The sequence below is a fragment of the Xyrauchen texanus genome, chromosome 9, assembly GCF_025860055.1.
Source record: "Xyrauchen texanus isolate HMW12.3.18 chromosome 9, RBS_HiC_50CHRs, whole genome shotgun sequence".
Taxonomy (NCBI): domain Eukaryota; kingdom Metazoa; phylum Chordata; class Actinopteri; order Cypriniformes; family Catostomidae; genus Xyrauchen; species Xyrauchen texanus.
This window is the reverse complement of record NC_068284.1, coordinates 31,069,648-31,085,980: the sequence shown is the minus strand read 5'-3', so window position 1 is coordinate 31,085,980 and position 16,333 is coordinate 31,069,648. Positions and strand designations below refer to the sequence as shown.

The 16,333-nt window shown below is 42.7% G+C and overlaps 1 protein-coding gene across 2 annotated transcripts in view; it reads left to right on the top strand.

Annotated features, from left to right (window-relative positions):
• Window positions 1-16,333, top strand: part of LOC127648729 (beta-1,4-galactosyltransferase 2-like) — a 198,933-nt gene that overhangs the window by 85,575 nt on the left and 97,025 nt on the right. For both annotated transcript variants that reach the window (XM_052133457.1, XM_052133458.1), the window contains one exon: window positions 7,300-7,535. In XM_052133457.1, the coding sequence (XP_051989417.1) occupies window positions 7,300-7,535 (236 nt within the window). The remainder of the gene's footprint in view (window positions 1-7,299; window positions 7,536-16,333) is intronic.

Below are 16,333 nucleotides of genomic sequence, written 5' to 3'. Positions count from 1 at the left end.
ATCTACAGCCCTCATTTTTATGTGCCAGGAAAAACACAAGTTTTTTTATCATGCACAATGTAACCTAATTTTTATAAATTCATAAACACACCTTTGCAGAATTAGCAATTAAACAGTAGCAATTATTGAAAGGAGGAAGCTGGGGTGGCATGACAAAACCCAAAGACATTTATTGTTGCACTTTTCAGTTCACTTTTCAGGTTTGCTTTTCAGCAACACTACACTGACTTACAGATACACACAGACAGCTTCACGTGTCTCTCTCTCTCTCATCTCCCTCACTGGAACGCGAGACCAGTGTGGCACACAGGTAGAGCTCATTCACCACTTATCTTTCCGGCCTCGCTCTGCCCAGATGCCACTCAGTCACGTCCTGCTCAACACAGCAGAATAAATTATGGCATTTAATGGAAATTATTACTGATCTACAACATTTACATTACCCTCACGGCACGGCCATGCCCTCCTCCTCATCACACTCCTCCCCCGCCGATTCAGGCCAGGGCGCCATCCGCCCACCTCTGGAGGGGAGAGGCTGCTCTTCCGTCCATTCCGCCAGCCGATGGACCCCACCTTCTGGGAACCTGATGAGAGAGGGGAGAGGGAAAGAGCAAGGGCAAGAGGGAAAGACACAGAGAGAGAGAGAGAGAGAAGAGAGAGAGAAAAACTTGCGGCCCCCATACACACTGTCACCTGGTCCTCAGCCACTCCTCCACCCTTTGGTGGACACCAGCTGCTCCTCCCTGGGCGGATGACAGTGAGTACTCTGATCACTGGTGGACGGAACGGCTCCTCCCCTTGCAGACAGCAGCGAATCCTCCATCCCTTGGCGAATGGAACTGCTCCTCCCCTTCCTGGCGGGTGGCAGAGGTTCCTCCGGCTCCCGGCAGATGGCAGTGACTCCTCCGTCCTGGTGGATGGCAGCAGCGAGGACTTCATGACAGTGCATCCCTCCCCCATCCCATGCTTCGGCACCAGTGTAACAGGGTAAAGCTGGGCAAAGAGTTGGCAGGATCCGGCAGAACAGTCAATGTAAATTTTAATGACTGAAATTAACTTAAAACAACATAAACTTCATAGAAGCGTGCTCACAGACACACAGTGGCCACGCGTGTGTCTCTCTCTCTCTCTCTAACTGGCATCTCTGGCTCCCCTTTATCTCTCTCTCCAACTGAGTAGTTGACTCAGTGCCAGCCGTGCAGTATCACGGCCCAACCACACACCCCTCCTCTTCACAACATCATAGCAGTACTTCCTTGGTACCGCCTTTCTTTTTTGTTGATAGCACCCCAAAAAATAACATTTTATCATATAACTTGTCAGTGTTCCAAACCTGTATGACCCTCTGTCCTCCATTGAAAAAAAAGGAGTAGTTAGGCAGAATGACAACCTCAGTTACCATGCACTTCCATTGTAGGGAAAAAAGATGCAACGAAAGTGAATGCTGACTGAGACAAACATATTGCAAATACAACATTTCCATTAGCGTTTTGTAGAAAAAAGGAAGTCATACAGGTTTGTATTAACATGAGTGTCAGTATATAAGGACAGAATTTTCATTTTTGGCTAACCCTTTATATTATTACATTTGGTCGCCCCAATTCTGAATATAGGCTTATATTATTGCGTCGAAGCATGTCAGTCAGAAAAACTGGCGATTTTAGCTAACTTTCACCTTTTTTGTTTGCAATATGCATCAGATGGTCCATGAGATGTCTGTGGGCATGTAGTCTGAGGTTGACGCTAGGCTTAAACATCAATCCTTCTTCAGTAAAGCTGTATCTGCATCGGCAGTATTATGACTAGGCATTGGTGGGACTGGAGGCAATTGTTTACCTCTTCCTCTCTTATCAATGGCCTCAGTCATTTGCGATCTGAGTGGAGAGAACACTGTGCACGGGAGCACACAGCCACTGTGTTAGGTGTTCAGAGCACGGCCCAGAGAAAGGTATTCATCATTATGCATCGCTTTTACACTGCTTCCTTCCAGGCAGCAACTTCACTGCTTGCCTTACTCATATAACGACACTAAATTGAAGTAGCTGGATCCAATGATCCTTTGTAGAGATCACTTCAAAGGGACCTTTGGAGAGATAGGCGGGATGGCACGCAGAGAAGAAACACACTGGATTAATTTAAAGGAGGAGTAAATGGCTTGTAATTAGGTTGGTGGCTGCTGCATCTCATAAAAAGTGGACACAACAACACTTATTTTTCTCCTATTATATCTCTTCGTATCTGTGAGGACCAGCCAATTACAGCTTATTTATGGAAACTATAAAAGTGAGCACAGCATGGGATATTTGCAAACATACAGAAGGGAATGTTATTATAAACATCTGACTGTGAAATTGTCATGGTCATGAAATCTGATTGAATGAGTGAGAGAGAAAGAAATGCTGGCCTTGCTTTTGGGTCATTCTCATGAAACATCTCAAGAAAATGTCTTGGTCCTATTTTTTCCTATAAACAAATAAAAAATTATTAAAAAATCAGTTTTAGGGCCATTAAGAATTTTTTTTACTGTTTGACATTATTATCATTATAGTGCAATATATATATATATATATGTATATATTATAAAAAAAGAAATTGTATTACACATTTTACCTCTCAATTCTGATGGTTATTATGATATTGTTGTTACCACAATGTGATACATATTATACAGTATTTAAATTGTAATGTATTTATACATCATAGTAGTATTCCCTTCATTTTTGATTATTTTAATTCTTAAAACGTAACACTTTATAATAAGGTTCCATTAGTTAACATTAGTTAATGCATTAGGTATCATGAACTAACAATTGTAGCGGGGTGAGCAAGAGACAGACACAGTGGGACTGGCGTCAAGCCTCGGAAATATTAATAAACATAAAATGTCCAAAAAGGGACATAAATTGTCCATGAGGAAGAAGAGTCCAAAATAAAGGGGAATCTGGTGTCCTCGCTGTGAAAGAGTGGGCATTGTGTAGGATGGGGAGTGTCCACAGGAAGATCCAGGCGTGAGAGGCGGCAGCCCCTTTGGCCTTTCATCTTCCCTGGGCCCACAGAGGAATGGTACTTCCTCAACCAGGCCCTTTGATCGAAGTGGCCATATAGAGGATACCTCTCTGGTCCAACTCACCTCCTCACTCACACATGGGTGGAGACAGAGAAAACACGGGTTAAACATGACAGCCTCAACCAACTACAGGGTAAATGCTTATTAAGTTCCACTTACCCTTTTAGCAGTTGGAAGGCCATCCCCATGGATTTTCTGCTCCAGGCTTTCCTTCCAACCGGCGAACATGAGGGCGAGTGACGTCATTGTTTGTGCCCAACTGCACCATCTACGCTCATGGAAGTGCCTGCATTCTCCACCACAGTGGCGGGGTGAGCAAGATAGACACAGTGGGATGCCTGTTGGCCGCGATGCATGCTCCAATCCCCCTGCGACACATCTAATTCTGCCGGTACCCTCCCCGCTCTCCTCCTGAATCTGCGAGGACGGCAGTGTATGCACACAAGGAAATAGAAGCCGGCCTTCCAAGGAGAGGCACGCTCTGTGTTTTTATGGCGGCTCCGATAATGCTCCACTTACATTAGGTGTGCTTTGTCATCTGCTTCCCAAACAAGGCTCATAAAGTTTTGCCTCTTCTCGTCTATAACCCATTCCCGTTGTGGGCCTGAAGGACGGCACTAAGGGCCGTCATAACGATGTTGAGGGGGAGGGGCGAGTTGTTGCACCACACAATGAACTAAATATTTTTACAGCATTTACTCATCTTTGTTAATGCTAGTTAATAAAATACAATTGTTCATTGATAGTTCATGTTAGTTCATAGTGCATTAACTAATGTTAACATATACAACTTTTGATCAAAAAAATGTATGTTGAAATTTTTGTTGAAACATTTACCAAGATTTATAAATGCTGTAAAATGATTGTTTATTGTTAGTTCAAATTAACTAATGTTGTTAACTAATATAACAATAACCTTATTATAAAGTGTTACCAAAAAAAAAAAAAGAAAGAAAATCATTGAACAACAGCATCTAAAAAAATATTGTTGTGTTTATGAGAATTAGCATCGAATAATCAACCTTTTAGAAGGTCATCTAAGGAGAAGTAACAATTACAGAATTTCTCAATTACATCCACTGACAGCCTTCTCTGTCCTTACTCTGCTGACCTGCTACTGCTTATTTGAATAATGTAGAAGATGGTAAAACAAGAGCAGGTGCTGCAATTGGCCTTGCAACCAATCAACTACAAATTTATTTTTAACCAGACCTGTCCCCTGCCTCCCGAAATAGAGTGTGCGTTTAGCCCAGGAGATGTTTACACCAAGCTGTTGTTCAGAATTTAAGTGATGTGTTGGTAGCTAAGATGTTGTGGCTGCCAGAGTCAGGCTTTCAATAAGCTCGATATCTATAAGTTCTCTAAGTGTTAAAGGGTCAGATTACACAGAGGTTCTTGATGTTTTCTAACAGATGTATATAACCCCTTTTCCACCATCGGGCTGAACGGTTCTTGTTGCAAAACTGTGCCATTCAGTGCTGATCCAGGCCAGTTGGCATGGTTACAATTTATTTTTCCACTGTGGTACTGCTGAATCAGGATCAGAATGTACACGTAACAAAAATTTCAGTTGGCAATGGTGTTAGAAGTTAACATTGGAGCAAGTGCACTATGGAGGATGATCGCATTTTCTAGTTTTTAGGACTGCTTTTCCCCCCTGCTTTGTACTCTGCTAAAGCACAGACAAGACATGTCACATTTTGCAAATGCAAAGAGAAAAAGGCCATAATATGCTGAAGTGCACAAACACACACAAATGTAAAAGTGCCCAGACTAGCTAATAAGGACATTTATTAAAAATATTATATGAGTAATATATTTATATATTCTAAAAGTTGTACTGAGCTAGCTAGCGTAATCTACGTCTAAGATGCTAAAGGTGAAAATAATATACTTTACTATTTATTCATCATAAAATAAAGATTCACTAAACACACATATTTTTATTAACTTTTATTAACTTGTGTAGGCAAATTGACATTCATTAGGAACCACACACTAAAGCATTCGACTAGCACGGTTGCACACGGTTAGCTAACTGTGCCAAATAATCCGGGATGACGAACCGTGCTCAAGTCTCGGCCTGGTTGAAGGAACGTCACCTTCAGCTCAACCTGGCCTATACAGAAGTCCTTGTGATCCCAGCCAACACATCCGTTGACCACAAGCTCTCTATTTATCATCGTAATGCCAACAAGGACAGCTCAGAACCTGGGAGTAGTGGTAGATGACCAGCTGAACTTCATTGCCCATATCTCATCAACCACCTGGTCTCGCAGGCTTGCACTTCTTACAACATGCGTCAAATCAGACATTTCCTGTTCAGAATGTGCTGCACAGCTCCTAGTCCATGCTCTGTTCATTTCAAGACTGGACTACTGTAATGCTCTGTTGGCCATCCTCCCAGCTAGCATGATTAAACTGCTGCAGATAATCTAGAATGCAGCAGTGCATCTGGTATTCAATCAGCCAAAGAGGGCTCATGTCACCCAACTCTTTATTTCACTCAACTGTCTACTTATAGCTGCCTGCATCAAATGCAAGGCATTGACTCTGGACTTGAGACAGCCTGTGGATTAGCACCCTCTTCAATTCACTCCTCCAAGTCTATGTCCCAACTCTGCATTCAATGAATGAGTGTCACCTAGTGGTCCTGTCAATTGAGGAACAAAGTCTATTTTACAATCATTCACTTTCTTTGTTACTCTGTGGTGGAATGAGCTTCCAACCTCAACACAATCTGCTGAAACCATCTCAACAAACACGTCTATACATAGAGCACTTAACCAATCCACACTTACTGCACTTACTTACTATTTAACCAAATCTAGACTGTCTCTTTCTTCTACGCTAGCTTTTATACTACTCAAGCCACTTTGAGAACTTGGCAGTGTGATATGTTTTACTTTTGTATGATAAATTGTTTGCTATGTTCCTCATTTGTAAATCACTTTGGATAAAAGTGTCTGCTAAATGACTAAATGTAAATATAAGTGGAAATGCTACTGGAACCCTTCCTCACCATGATCAGAACCATTCGGCCCAATGGTGGATAAGTGCTTAATGATATTTATTTGTCTTAACCCCTAGTTTTGCTTTAGAATTTCACTGTAAACTTTAACACAATGGTTCTCAACAGGTGGGATGTGACCCAAAAATGGGGTGTATGTCTTTTGTGATCACAGAATATCAGGTATAAAACAAAGCTAAATGCATATGATATAAATATTATCATGCATTTGTAACATAGCAAAATAAAAAGGTATATCTTTTAAAGGGAACAACAATTGCTTCTTGGATGTATTGTTGTTTGTATCCAATTAAACATTACGGTATGTTGACTGAATTAATTTGTCACTCGGTAGAAGCTAGCCACATTAGGTATATGCCAACATGGACAGCTTGTATCACATGTTCTCATCCTTGAAAACCATGAGCAAATTAAAAGAAAATATGTTCAAGATTACATTAAATAAGGGTAATTTTGCAGGATGGACACAAAACCTTTTGCTTGGTAAACTAAACAGAATTTATGAAAGATTGCACAGGCAAAGAAGCAAATTCTTTTCTCTTTTTTTTATCTCATATGTGTCTAATCTAGACATGTGTATATAATATTTTCCTTCATTACCTTACAGTATTTTAACAGATTTTATTACCTTAACTGCTTTTATATGTGTTAGATTTTGTTTAATACAGAATGCTATCTCTATGATCAGATGAGAAAACAACATTCTGTTACCAAAAATCGTATTCCATATTTAGTATTAACATAGACCTCACTAATGAGTGTTGTAGAGGTCCCCGAGGCCCAGATTACGTCATCTCACCGGCAAATTAGGGCTAGACTGTGGCTATGTGTAGCTTTTAAGTCAGATAGTGTGCAAAGTCTGTGTGTGAACATATAATCAAGCCTTAATCTTTTTGTATTGATTGGTTGTCTCAACTTAAGATCTCTGGATCAATGATAAGGCAGAGGGACTCAAAGAAATGTTGTAGCGCTCCCTCTGCTGGCCAACAAACTAGTGATGATTATATTGTTTTTACATGTATTGCACAACCTTTTATGAACATAAAAGTACTCTGTGTTTCATAAAGCATTCATTATGGGAAAATAAATTGGAACATCGGCTTGTGGCTTGGAAAGGTACAGTTTCAAAGTAGCTTCCCAAATACTGTGCAGTTGAAATATTTTCATATGGTCTCACTGATCCTCTCTTTCTGCTCTGCAGTGGGGCGTCTACTCATCGAATTCAGCTCCCTGATAACCCTGGAGCGGGTGCAGAGAGAGAACCCTAACGTGACAGAGGGGGGCAAATACACGCCACCGGACTGCTGGCCTAAGCAGAAAGTGGCTATCATCATTCCATTCAGGCACAGAGACAACCACCTGAAATACTGGTTACACTACCTGCACCCAGTCCTGCGCAGACAGAAGATCGACTATGGCATCTATATAATCAGTCAGGTAGTGTGTGTACGTGTGCTTGTGTAGGCTGGTTTTACACTTCACTGCTAAAAGCAGCTTAAATTAATAGTTTACCCCAAATTAAAATTCTCTCATTATTTATTCACCCTCTTGCCATCCCAGATGTGTATGAATTTCTTTCTTCTGCTGAATACAAACAAATATTTTTAGAAGAATATCTCTGCTTTGTAGGTTCCAACAATGCAAGTTAATGGTGGCCTGTACTTTGAAGATCCAAAAATAATAAAAGGCAGCATAAAAGTAATCCATATGACTTCAGTGGTTAAATCCATTGTAGGTGTGAGTGAGTAACAGATCAATATTTAAGTCCAGATTTGTCAGTCTGAAAGATCAGCTAGTCAAAAAATATGAGTAAAAACATGTGTAAAAAAGTAGAGTTTTCACCTTCCACACCTTAGTTGTTATCTAGATGGATTGGTAAATAGCTGCCTCTAGTAGGACTAGCCACTGTGATAATCACATTGATGAAGCAAACTTACTGTGGTTCATAACCAAATACTGTAATGTGAAAAGTGGCCTGCGAGGGTTGGGTGATTGAATGAAAACCTTGTGTGAAAACAGCCGGTAGAATTTCTGCTCTTCTGCCTCATCATTTATCATCAGACTGTAGCTTTGTGTATAGAGTGACCCTGGAGGGGCAGCAGAGATGTTCAAGGCCATGACAAATAATTAGCCTGCTTGGCACATAGTTGTCTGCCCTGGTGGTGTTGTTTTGGTTAATGTGTCCTATCAAACCTTTCAAAGTTTACAGAAAATAATAACGTGACCTGTTGAGCATAGTGCTATGGGAGATCTTCCTTTGGAGTAACAAGCCAGGCTAATGAACCTGTAATGGCTAGAGCAGGGGCTGAACTTTGGGCTAAGGTCACATTTCACAGCTTTCTTTGAGGTATCATTAAATGCAGGCTAAATATGTGACAGATTGATTTTCTTCTGCACATTATTGCCTTTTTATCTCTAATATTTAAACTTAAGTCAAAGAACAGAGGCATAAAACTCACCAAACAATCGCAGCTACATATAAAATTAATCATCTTAAAGAGACAGTTCACCCAAAGATTTTTATTAATTATTGTTTAGTCACCCTCATGTTGTTCCAAACCTGTATAAATTTATTTCTTCCAACACAAAAGTAGATGCTAAGCCCAATGTTTATTTCAGTCACCATTCACTTTTACTGCACCTTTTTTCCATACATTGAAAGTGAAAGGTGTTCCACAGAAGAAAGAGAGTCATATAGGTTTGGAACAAAATGGGAGTGAATAAAATATGACAGAATTTTCATTTTTGGGTGAACAATCCCTTTAAAGTAACTCTGAGCTACTCTAGCTACCAGCTAGACTATTTGCATAAACCTACAACATGGCTATTTAACAAGGATTCTGCTTTAGTACTGCTAATAATTTTTTGATCTCAAACAATTTTTTTGTATGTGTTAAATAAACAAAAATACTTCATTAAGTTTACTTCAACCAAAACTGAAGTGAATAAGCTATTTCTAGCAAAAAATGTCAATGTCCCTTGCACTTTAAATGTAAGAAGTTAAATTAAAATGTAATGCACAAGCATATGATTGTCAAGAAATGGCTATCCATAATGGCTTTGCAATGTTAGCATCCTAAAAAGTATGTCAAAACATTAATATGGAACTATAAGCTTATTATTTGGCAATTGGAGATGTAGGCTGTCTTATGTCTTTGTAGACCAATCTCTCTTTCTGACTCAAGACTCAATCTTAAATACCCGAATAACTTAAGCAAACATTTATGGACAGATTTGTTAACAGGCCTGCTCAAGCAGGGCTGTCAAGAGTGTTGAGAGGGTCTAATCTAAAATATTAAATGTAGAGCTAGTTATTTGCACTGTCAACCCCAAGCAGCATGGAACTCACACCATCTGCACATTCTCACACAACTGTGATATTATGCACACAGTTTTTTCATTATGTAAGCAGTAACAGTAAATGTCCTCACTCAGCTCAGTGCTACACAAACAGAATGAGCTGTAGTCCAATGTTTTGCTTTTATTTTTCAGAACAAGCTGTGCTGCTTGTTTGCTAAATGAGTGCATCTTCTGGAACTTCTGTATTTCGGAGTAGTTGGTACATGCAGGGTACCTATTCAACTACCATTAGGAAAGAAATAACCTTTTTAACTTTGATAGCACTACATGCATTTTGTGGCCATTTATTTCTTCTGAGGTTTGTGGATCAGCGAGGCATGTTTACAAAAGCCACGAGATTGTTTGGCCTTTCATCCTAAAATATATCTATTGTATAACAACTCTGGTTAGAAATCTGGCCGACCAGTGGCAGGTGTGGGCACTATCCTGATGAGCGAGACAGCGGCAATGACCTACAGTCAATGAAAAAGCAAGAAACTAAAAGAGGAGTTGGACAATTCAGTTTAAAGATGACCACAAGCCACATGTTTTCAAAAACAAACTTTTGTTCATGAGTTTGTGAGAACAAATGTCAGGAATTGTGACTAAAGTCGTGGAGAAGAATTATCTTCTGTTTGACGCACCTAGTCTGTGATTAGTTGTATAAAGTGAAGGACACAACAGAAACAAGAAAAATGTCATCTTTAAATAGGAATTGGGCGATGAGCTTCAGTTTACTACTGTGCACTTGGCTTATGTATACAGTAAACATTATATACAGTAGCACTGTATATGCACTTCATTCAAATTGATACAATTTCTCTCTCCATGCATGGAAACATTTGGCAGCCTTACTATCATACAATAAAGGCCATCTGAATTGAATATTTGTTTTATTTCATAAAAAAAAATGTGGACCCACTTATACCATGGCACACCAATACCTCACCCATGCTCATGGAGAGTGTTTGATTCTTTGTTAATTTTTATTTTATTTTAAATATTTTGCACTATTTCTATTTCTATTATTATGTCATTCTGTTTTAGCATTTCTGTTTGAGTAATGCCTCTTTCAAAATGGTTCCCTTTCGATTTCGGTCACTTACACCGCGTCGCTGACGCTAATGGGAAAAGCTCCTTTTCTCTGATTTCTGATATCCCGGTTCAGATGCAACTAAATGGAGCCAATGGCGTTCACGCCCGCTCAGCCAATGACATTGATTACCTGGCGCTCAGCTTTCTAAATAAGCAAGCAGCATAACGCCATCAGTCAGAATTTATGTCCTTCACTCCTGGATTTCACCGTCGAATCACACTTACCTGCAGTGGATGGCTTCCCTTCCTGAAGACGGCCATGCTCCGGTGAGGCTAAACGAAATGTTTCCTGTACCGTGGCTCGTACACGGCCCCATAAGCATCAGCTGATGTAAGTGACCAAAATTGAAAGGGAATGTCTCCGGTTCATATGTAACCTTGGTTCCCTGAGATGTAGGGAAGGAGACATCACGTAGCTAGATGCGGCACCAGACGTCACTATCAGGCGGCTCAGCCAGCGCTTTCAGTCGATAAATTCAGACTGATGGCATTATGCTGCCCGCATATATAGAAAGCTGAGTGCCACACGCTCTGTCATTGGCTGAGCGGGCGCAAATGCCATTGGCTCATTTCAGTTGCACCTGAATTAGCGTGATCCAATAGGAGTTCAGAAATCAGAGAAAAGGCGTTTTTGCCATAAGGGTCAGCCACGCAATGTCTCATTCCATACATCTCAGGGAACCGAGGTTACATACGTAACTGGAGATGTTCTCTTCTTTATGTTTTCTCTTTTTGAAAATGATAAAAATTAAAATAAAAGCCACTAGATTATGTCATAATTCTTTTTTCAACCATATAAAGACCATATTGCAGTTAATGACACATGGTTTAAAATTGCAGCTTTATTATATTTTTCTTTTAGGAAATTCCTTATGCGCCGCATTTTAACCTTTTCATGAGTAGTGTCTAAATTCACCTGCAGTGCCCCATAGAGTTATTTTTGCATGTGACACTGCACAGCCTGTAGAGGTGAGCAGAGTGTTCTTTTATTTCTTTTATTTAAATTTGTGATTTCTTGTTATAGTAAATAAAATACTGTATACAATATAATAAACATGTGAACAAATGGGTTATGTCTGATGTACTGTATTTTCTTATTTATTTCATGTTTATAGATAAAAAAACAAATGAACAAATAATATCTGCAGTCTGGTTTGCCAATATGCACTGTGTGACTTCTCAGACATTGTGTGTAGGTGTGTGTGTTTTTTATGTTACACACTGATAATTACAAGGGTATTATGTCATAATTGTGGACATTTATAGTATCCCCATAATTCAAATTGCTTAAAAATACATACTTTTTTGAAAATGTAAAAATACAGAAATATTTTTGTGAGGTTTAGGGTTAGGGGATATAATCTATAGTTCGTACAAAATAAAAATCAATATTTCTAAGGAGAGCCCTCATATGGATAGCCGCACCAACATGTGTGTGTGTGTGTGTGTGTGTGTGTGTGTGTGTGTGTGTGTGTGTGTGTGTGTGTGTGTGTGTGTGTGTGTGTGTGTGTGTGTGTGTGTGTGTGTGTGTGTGTGACAAGTGATAATGTAAACAGACTTGGGTGCGTGCATCGGATAATCACGCTCGATCAGCATGTTTTCATTGCGAGTAAATTAGTTTAAAACTGTTATCGTGGTGCTTTTGTGATAGTTTGGCTGTCGGTTTCAGGAAAAAAAAAACATATTAATTGCCTGAAAAGACTGTTTGAGTTTCTGTTTGTGTGAATGAAAACACAACTGCACATAATAACCAGACGTGGCTGCATGCATGGGAAGATTATATTTAGATATGTTGGCTGTGCATATACAAGCTGTGAACTGTTATCTTGGTACTTTGGTGAAAATTAGGCTGTTTGTTACATAAAATAAACATTATGTGCTTGAAAAGACTCTTTGAGTAGCTGTTTGTTTGATGAATGACAATCATTACTTACGTAAACAAATGGCAGTTTGTGTTTGATGCATTGACTGTGCATATAAGAGCTGTAATCTTTTTATCATGGTACTTTGACAAGTTGGATGTATGTATATAAAATAAACTTATTCTGTGGTTTAAAAAAACTGTATGAGTAGCTGTTTGAGCGAATATAAGTTACAGGAGCTTTACCAGCACAGCTTGTGTCGGCATGAAAGTCGATTTGAATCTGGCAGATTGTAACGTAACTGGCTGTTGTAGAAACACATATGTGTGATGCTACTCTGCGAGGCCCAGTTAATAACCATCATATGTGTGACAGTACATATGAAATGGTTAATTACAGTTCCCTATCGAGAGGTCTCTCCTATTGCGTAAGTAGCTTACGCTATGGGAAAACTCCGTTTCTCGAGAAATATTGAAGTCTTTATGTAAAACGCATTGCAGCTGCACAGCAGACAGCGATGAGCGAGGCAGCTCGGTCATTGGATGTGCCGCGGCAACTGCTCGAACCAATGACGGGGCGACTCTGAACGCGCAACCAATGGGCGCGCACCTCGCGTTTGCGCGCTCAGAGCCTGCCGAAATTAGCATAGGCAGGCTATATAATGGGCACCCCGTCATGCGAGTTCCTTTAGATTTAATCTCCTTCAGCGAAGACCTTCTCTTACAGCGGGACTGCTAAGAGGACGCCGGCGCCTTCAGCCGCCTTCGAAGCCTTCTGCTACGCCATCTGGCGCGCATCGCATATCCTTTACTGCAAGTGCTCGCCCCGCGACGCTTTTAAAAGTAAAAGAGTGATTTTCCAAGGCGTTGTTTCAAATGCCTTCAGCCTGCGCCTCGTGCAGAGGCCCTCTTCACGACGGAGATCGGCACATCATCTGCACTCGCTGCCTGGGTCTGGACCACGCAGAAGCTGCACTCATTCAGGGCGGATGCCCCGAATGCGACTCCTTGGGCCTCGCCGAGCTGCGCGCTCGCTTTGCCGTTTTCACCGCAAACGAGCCGGCTTCCACCATGCTGCCACCTCCGTTCGAGCCGCGCAAGAAAAAGCGCCGCTCACAGAGGCTGCCAGAGCACGCCGACTTCGGTGACGTCACAAAGCTTTAATGATTCGCTCGTTCAGAATGTTAACAACCAAACATATCCTCGCGCAAGTTCGCCCCGGGGATTGGTTTCTATCCGTGGATTTGAAAGACGCTTACTTTCACATTCCGATAGCGCCTCATCACAGGCCCTTTCTGAGATTCGCTTTCGAGGGACAGTCATACCAGTACACAGTACTACCATTCGGCCTATCATTGGCCCCCCGTACATTCACAAAATGTATGGACGCGGCACTTTCCCCCCTGAGACAGCGGGGAGTGCGAATACTGAATTACCTCGACGATTGGCTAATCATAACACAATCAGAGGACCAGTTAATGACGCACAGATCTTGGATTATCAACCATCTAGAATGCCTGGGTCTGAGAATCAATTTTGCAAAGAGCGTGCTATCCCCCAGCCAGAATATCTCTTTTCTGGGAATAGTGCTAGACTCAGTGCAGATGACAGCGCGCCTCTCATCAGAGCGCGCGCTCTCTATTCGACGCCTTGCAACATCGTTCAGAACGGGCGCGCACGCCCCCGTCAAACGATTTCAAAGAATGCTCGGTCTCATGGCCTCGGCATCAGCTGTACTCCAGCTAGGATTGTTGCACATGCGTCCTCTCCAGCGCTGGCTCAAGAGCCGTGTCCCCACTCACGTGTGGCACTCGGGCCACTTTTTGATCAGAGCGAATCACGGCTGTATAAAAGCCCTGACACCCTGGAAAGCCATCAACTGGTATCAAACCGGCGTGAGTCTGGGCGTGAGTACGCGGAGAAAAATGATCATGACAGATGCCTCCAAAATAGGATGGGGGGGCCCTTTACGAGGGCAGGCCTGTCTCCGGGTTTTGGTCAAACCCGGAAAAGCGCCTACACATAAACTGTCTGGAAATGAAAGCGGTCGCCTTGGCTCTCAGAGCCCTGCTTCCGTACCTAAAAAACTAACACGTCCTGGTCCGAACGGACAACATGACGGTAGTTTCGTATATAAATCGCCAAGGTGGACTCAGGTCGAGCTCCCTGCACTCTATGGCCAGGGAGCTCATTCTATGGTCACAACACCACCTGCGCTCGCTAAGGGCAGCGCACGTGCCAGGTGTCCTGAACCAAGGAGCGGACATGCTATCCAGAGACAAGGTTCTCCCAGGAGAATGGTCTCTCCACCCTCTGACGGTTCAGTGGTTATGGCAAACCTTTGGCGAGGCAGAGGTCGACCTCTTCGCCTCCAAGAAAACGCGCACTGCCCTCTCTTCTTCTCAAAAAGCACGGATGCGCTCGCCCAAGTTTGGCCGAGCCGCCCCTTGTATGCTTTTCCCCCAATTGCGATGCTACCTCAGGTCATCAGTCGGATCAGGGAGGTGAAATGTGCAGTGCTCCTGGTAGCCCCACTCTGGAAAAACCAGACGTGGTTTCCAGAACTGATACAGATGATGCAATCTGCCCCATGGCCGATTCCGCTGAGGCAAGACCTCCTCGGACAGGCCAGCGGGATGATTCTTCATCCCCGCCCGATCTGTGGGCCCTCCATGCATGGCCCCTCAACGGGTTCCCGAGAACCTCCCCAGTGGAGTTTTGAGAACCATTACTGAGGCGCGAGCGCCCTCTACGAGGCGCTTGTATGCCCGAAAGTGGAAAGTGTTCAGTGACTGGTGTGATACCAAGAGTTTGAACCCCAAAACGTGCAAGATACCAAGTGTACTCGCCTTTTTGCAGGAGCTGCTGGAGGCGGGCTGCACACCCTCCACGCTCAAAGTCTATGTGGCTGCCATAGCGGCGTCACACAATCCTGATAAAGGACATTCATTAGGGAAAAACGATCTGATCGTTCGTTTCCTAAGAGGCGCTAGGAGGATGAACCCTCCTCGCCCACCTTCGGTGCCGATCTGGGACCTGGCCACGGTCCTGGACGCACTCAAGGGTGCCCCGTTCGAACCTCTCCGAACCGTGCACCTTAAGCAGCTCTCGCTCAAAACCGCGCTCTTGCTGGCGCTCGCTTCAGTTAAAAGAGTGGGCGACCTGCACGCGCTGTCATCAAGCGCTGCTTGCCTGGAATTTGGACCTAACGACTGCAGAGTTGTCCTTAGGCCAAAGCACGGGTATATTCCTAAAGTGCTCTCTACACCCTTCAGAGCACAGGTGATATCTCTGGCAGCGCTATCGTCCCCAGCAGACGAAAGCGACGCAAATTTACTCTGCCCGGTCAGGGCACTCAGAGTACATTTGGAATGTTCTGCCCTGTTCAGACAGACGGAACAATTATTTGTATGCTTTGGCGGCCGAACTAAGGGTCTCGCTGTCTCAAAGCAAAGAATATCGCGCTGGATAGTGGATGCTATAGCGCTGGCTTATGAAGCCAAGGGCCTTCAATGCCCCTTAGGCATCAGAGCTCACTCTACGAGGAGCATGGCCTCCTCGTGGGCGTGGTCGAGTGGGATACCCATTGAAGATATTTGTGCGGCGGCAGGCTGGGCCTCGCCTTCGACATTTATCAGGTTTTATAACCTACAGGTCCCCTCATTGCATTCCAACATTCTATCAGCCTGACTATAGAATGGAATAGAGTGTGTGTATGCTGGACATCACCTCCTCCCTTGTAAGGTCCGTCCTCTGACCGACTTAGAGGATTTATTATGCGTACCAGTACATAAAAAGCTCAGTACATAAGATGTGTGCTTGTGTTTGTACAAAGAGCGTCGCCTTGGCAAGGACGCTCTGTAATATCCCTGTATATAGCTCGCCGTTGGCCGGCTCGGGGAATAATCACTTTGCTTTAAAGCTCAGGCACCTGCCTCTG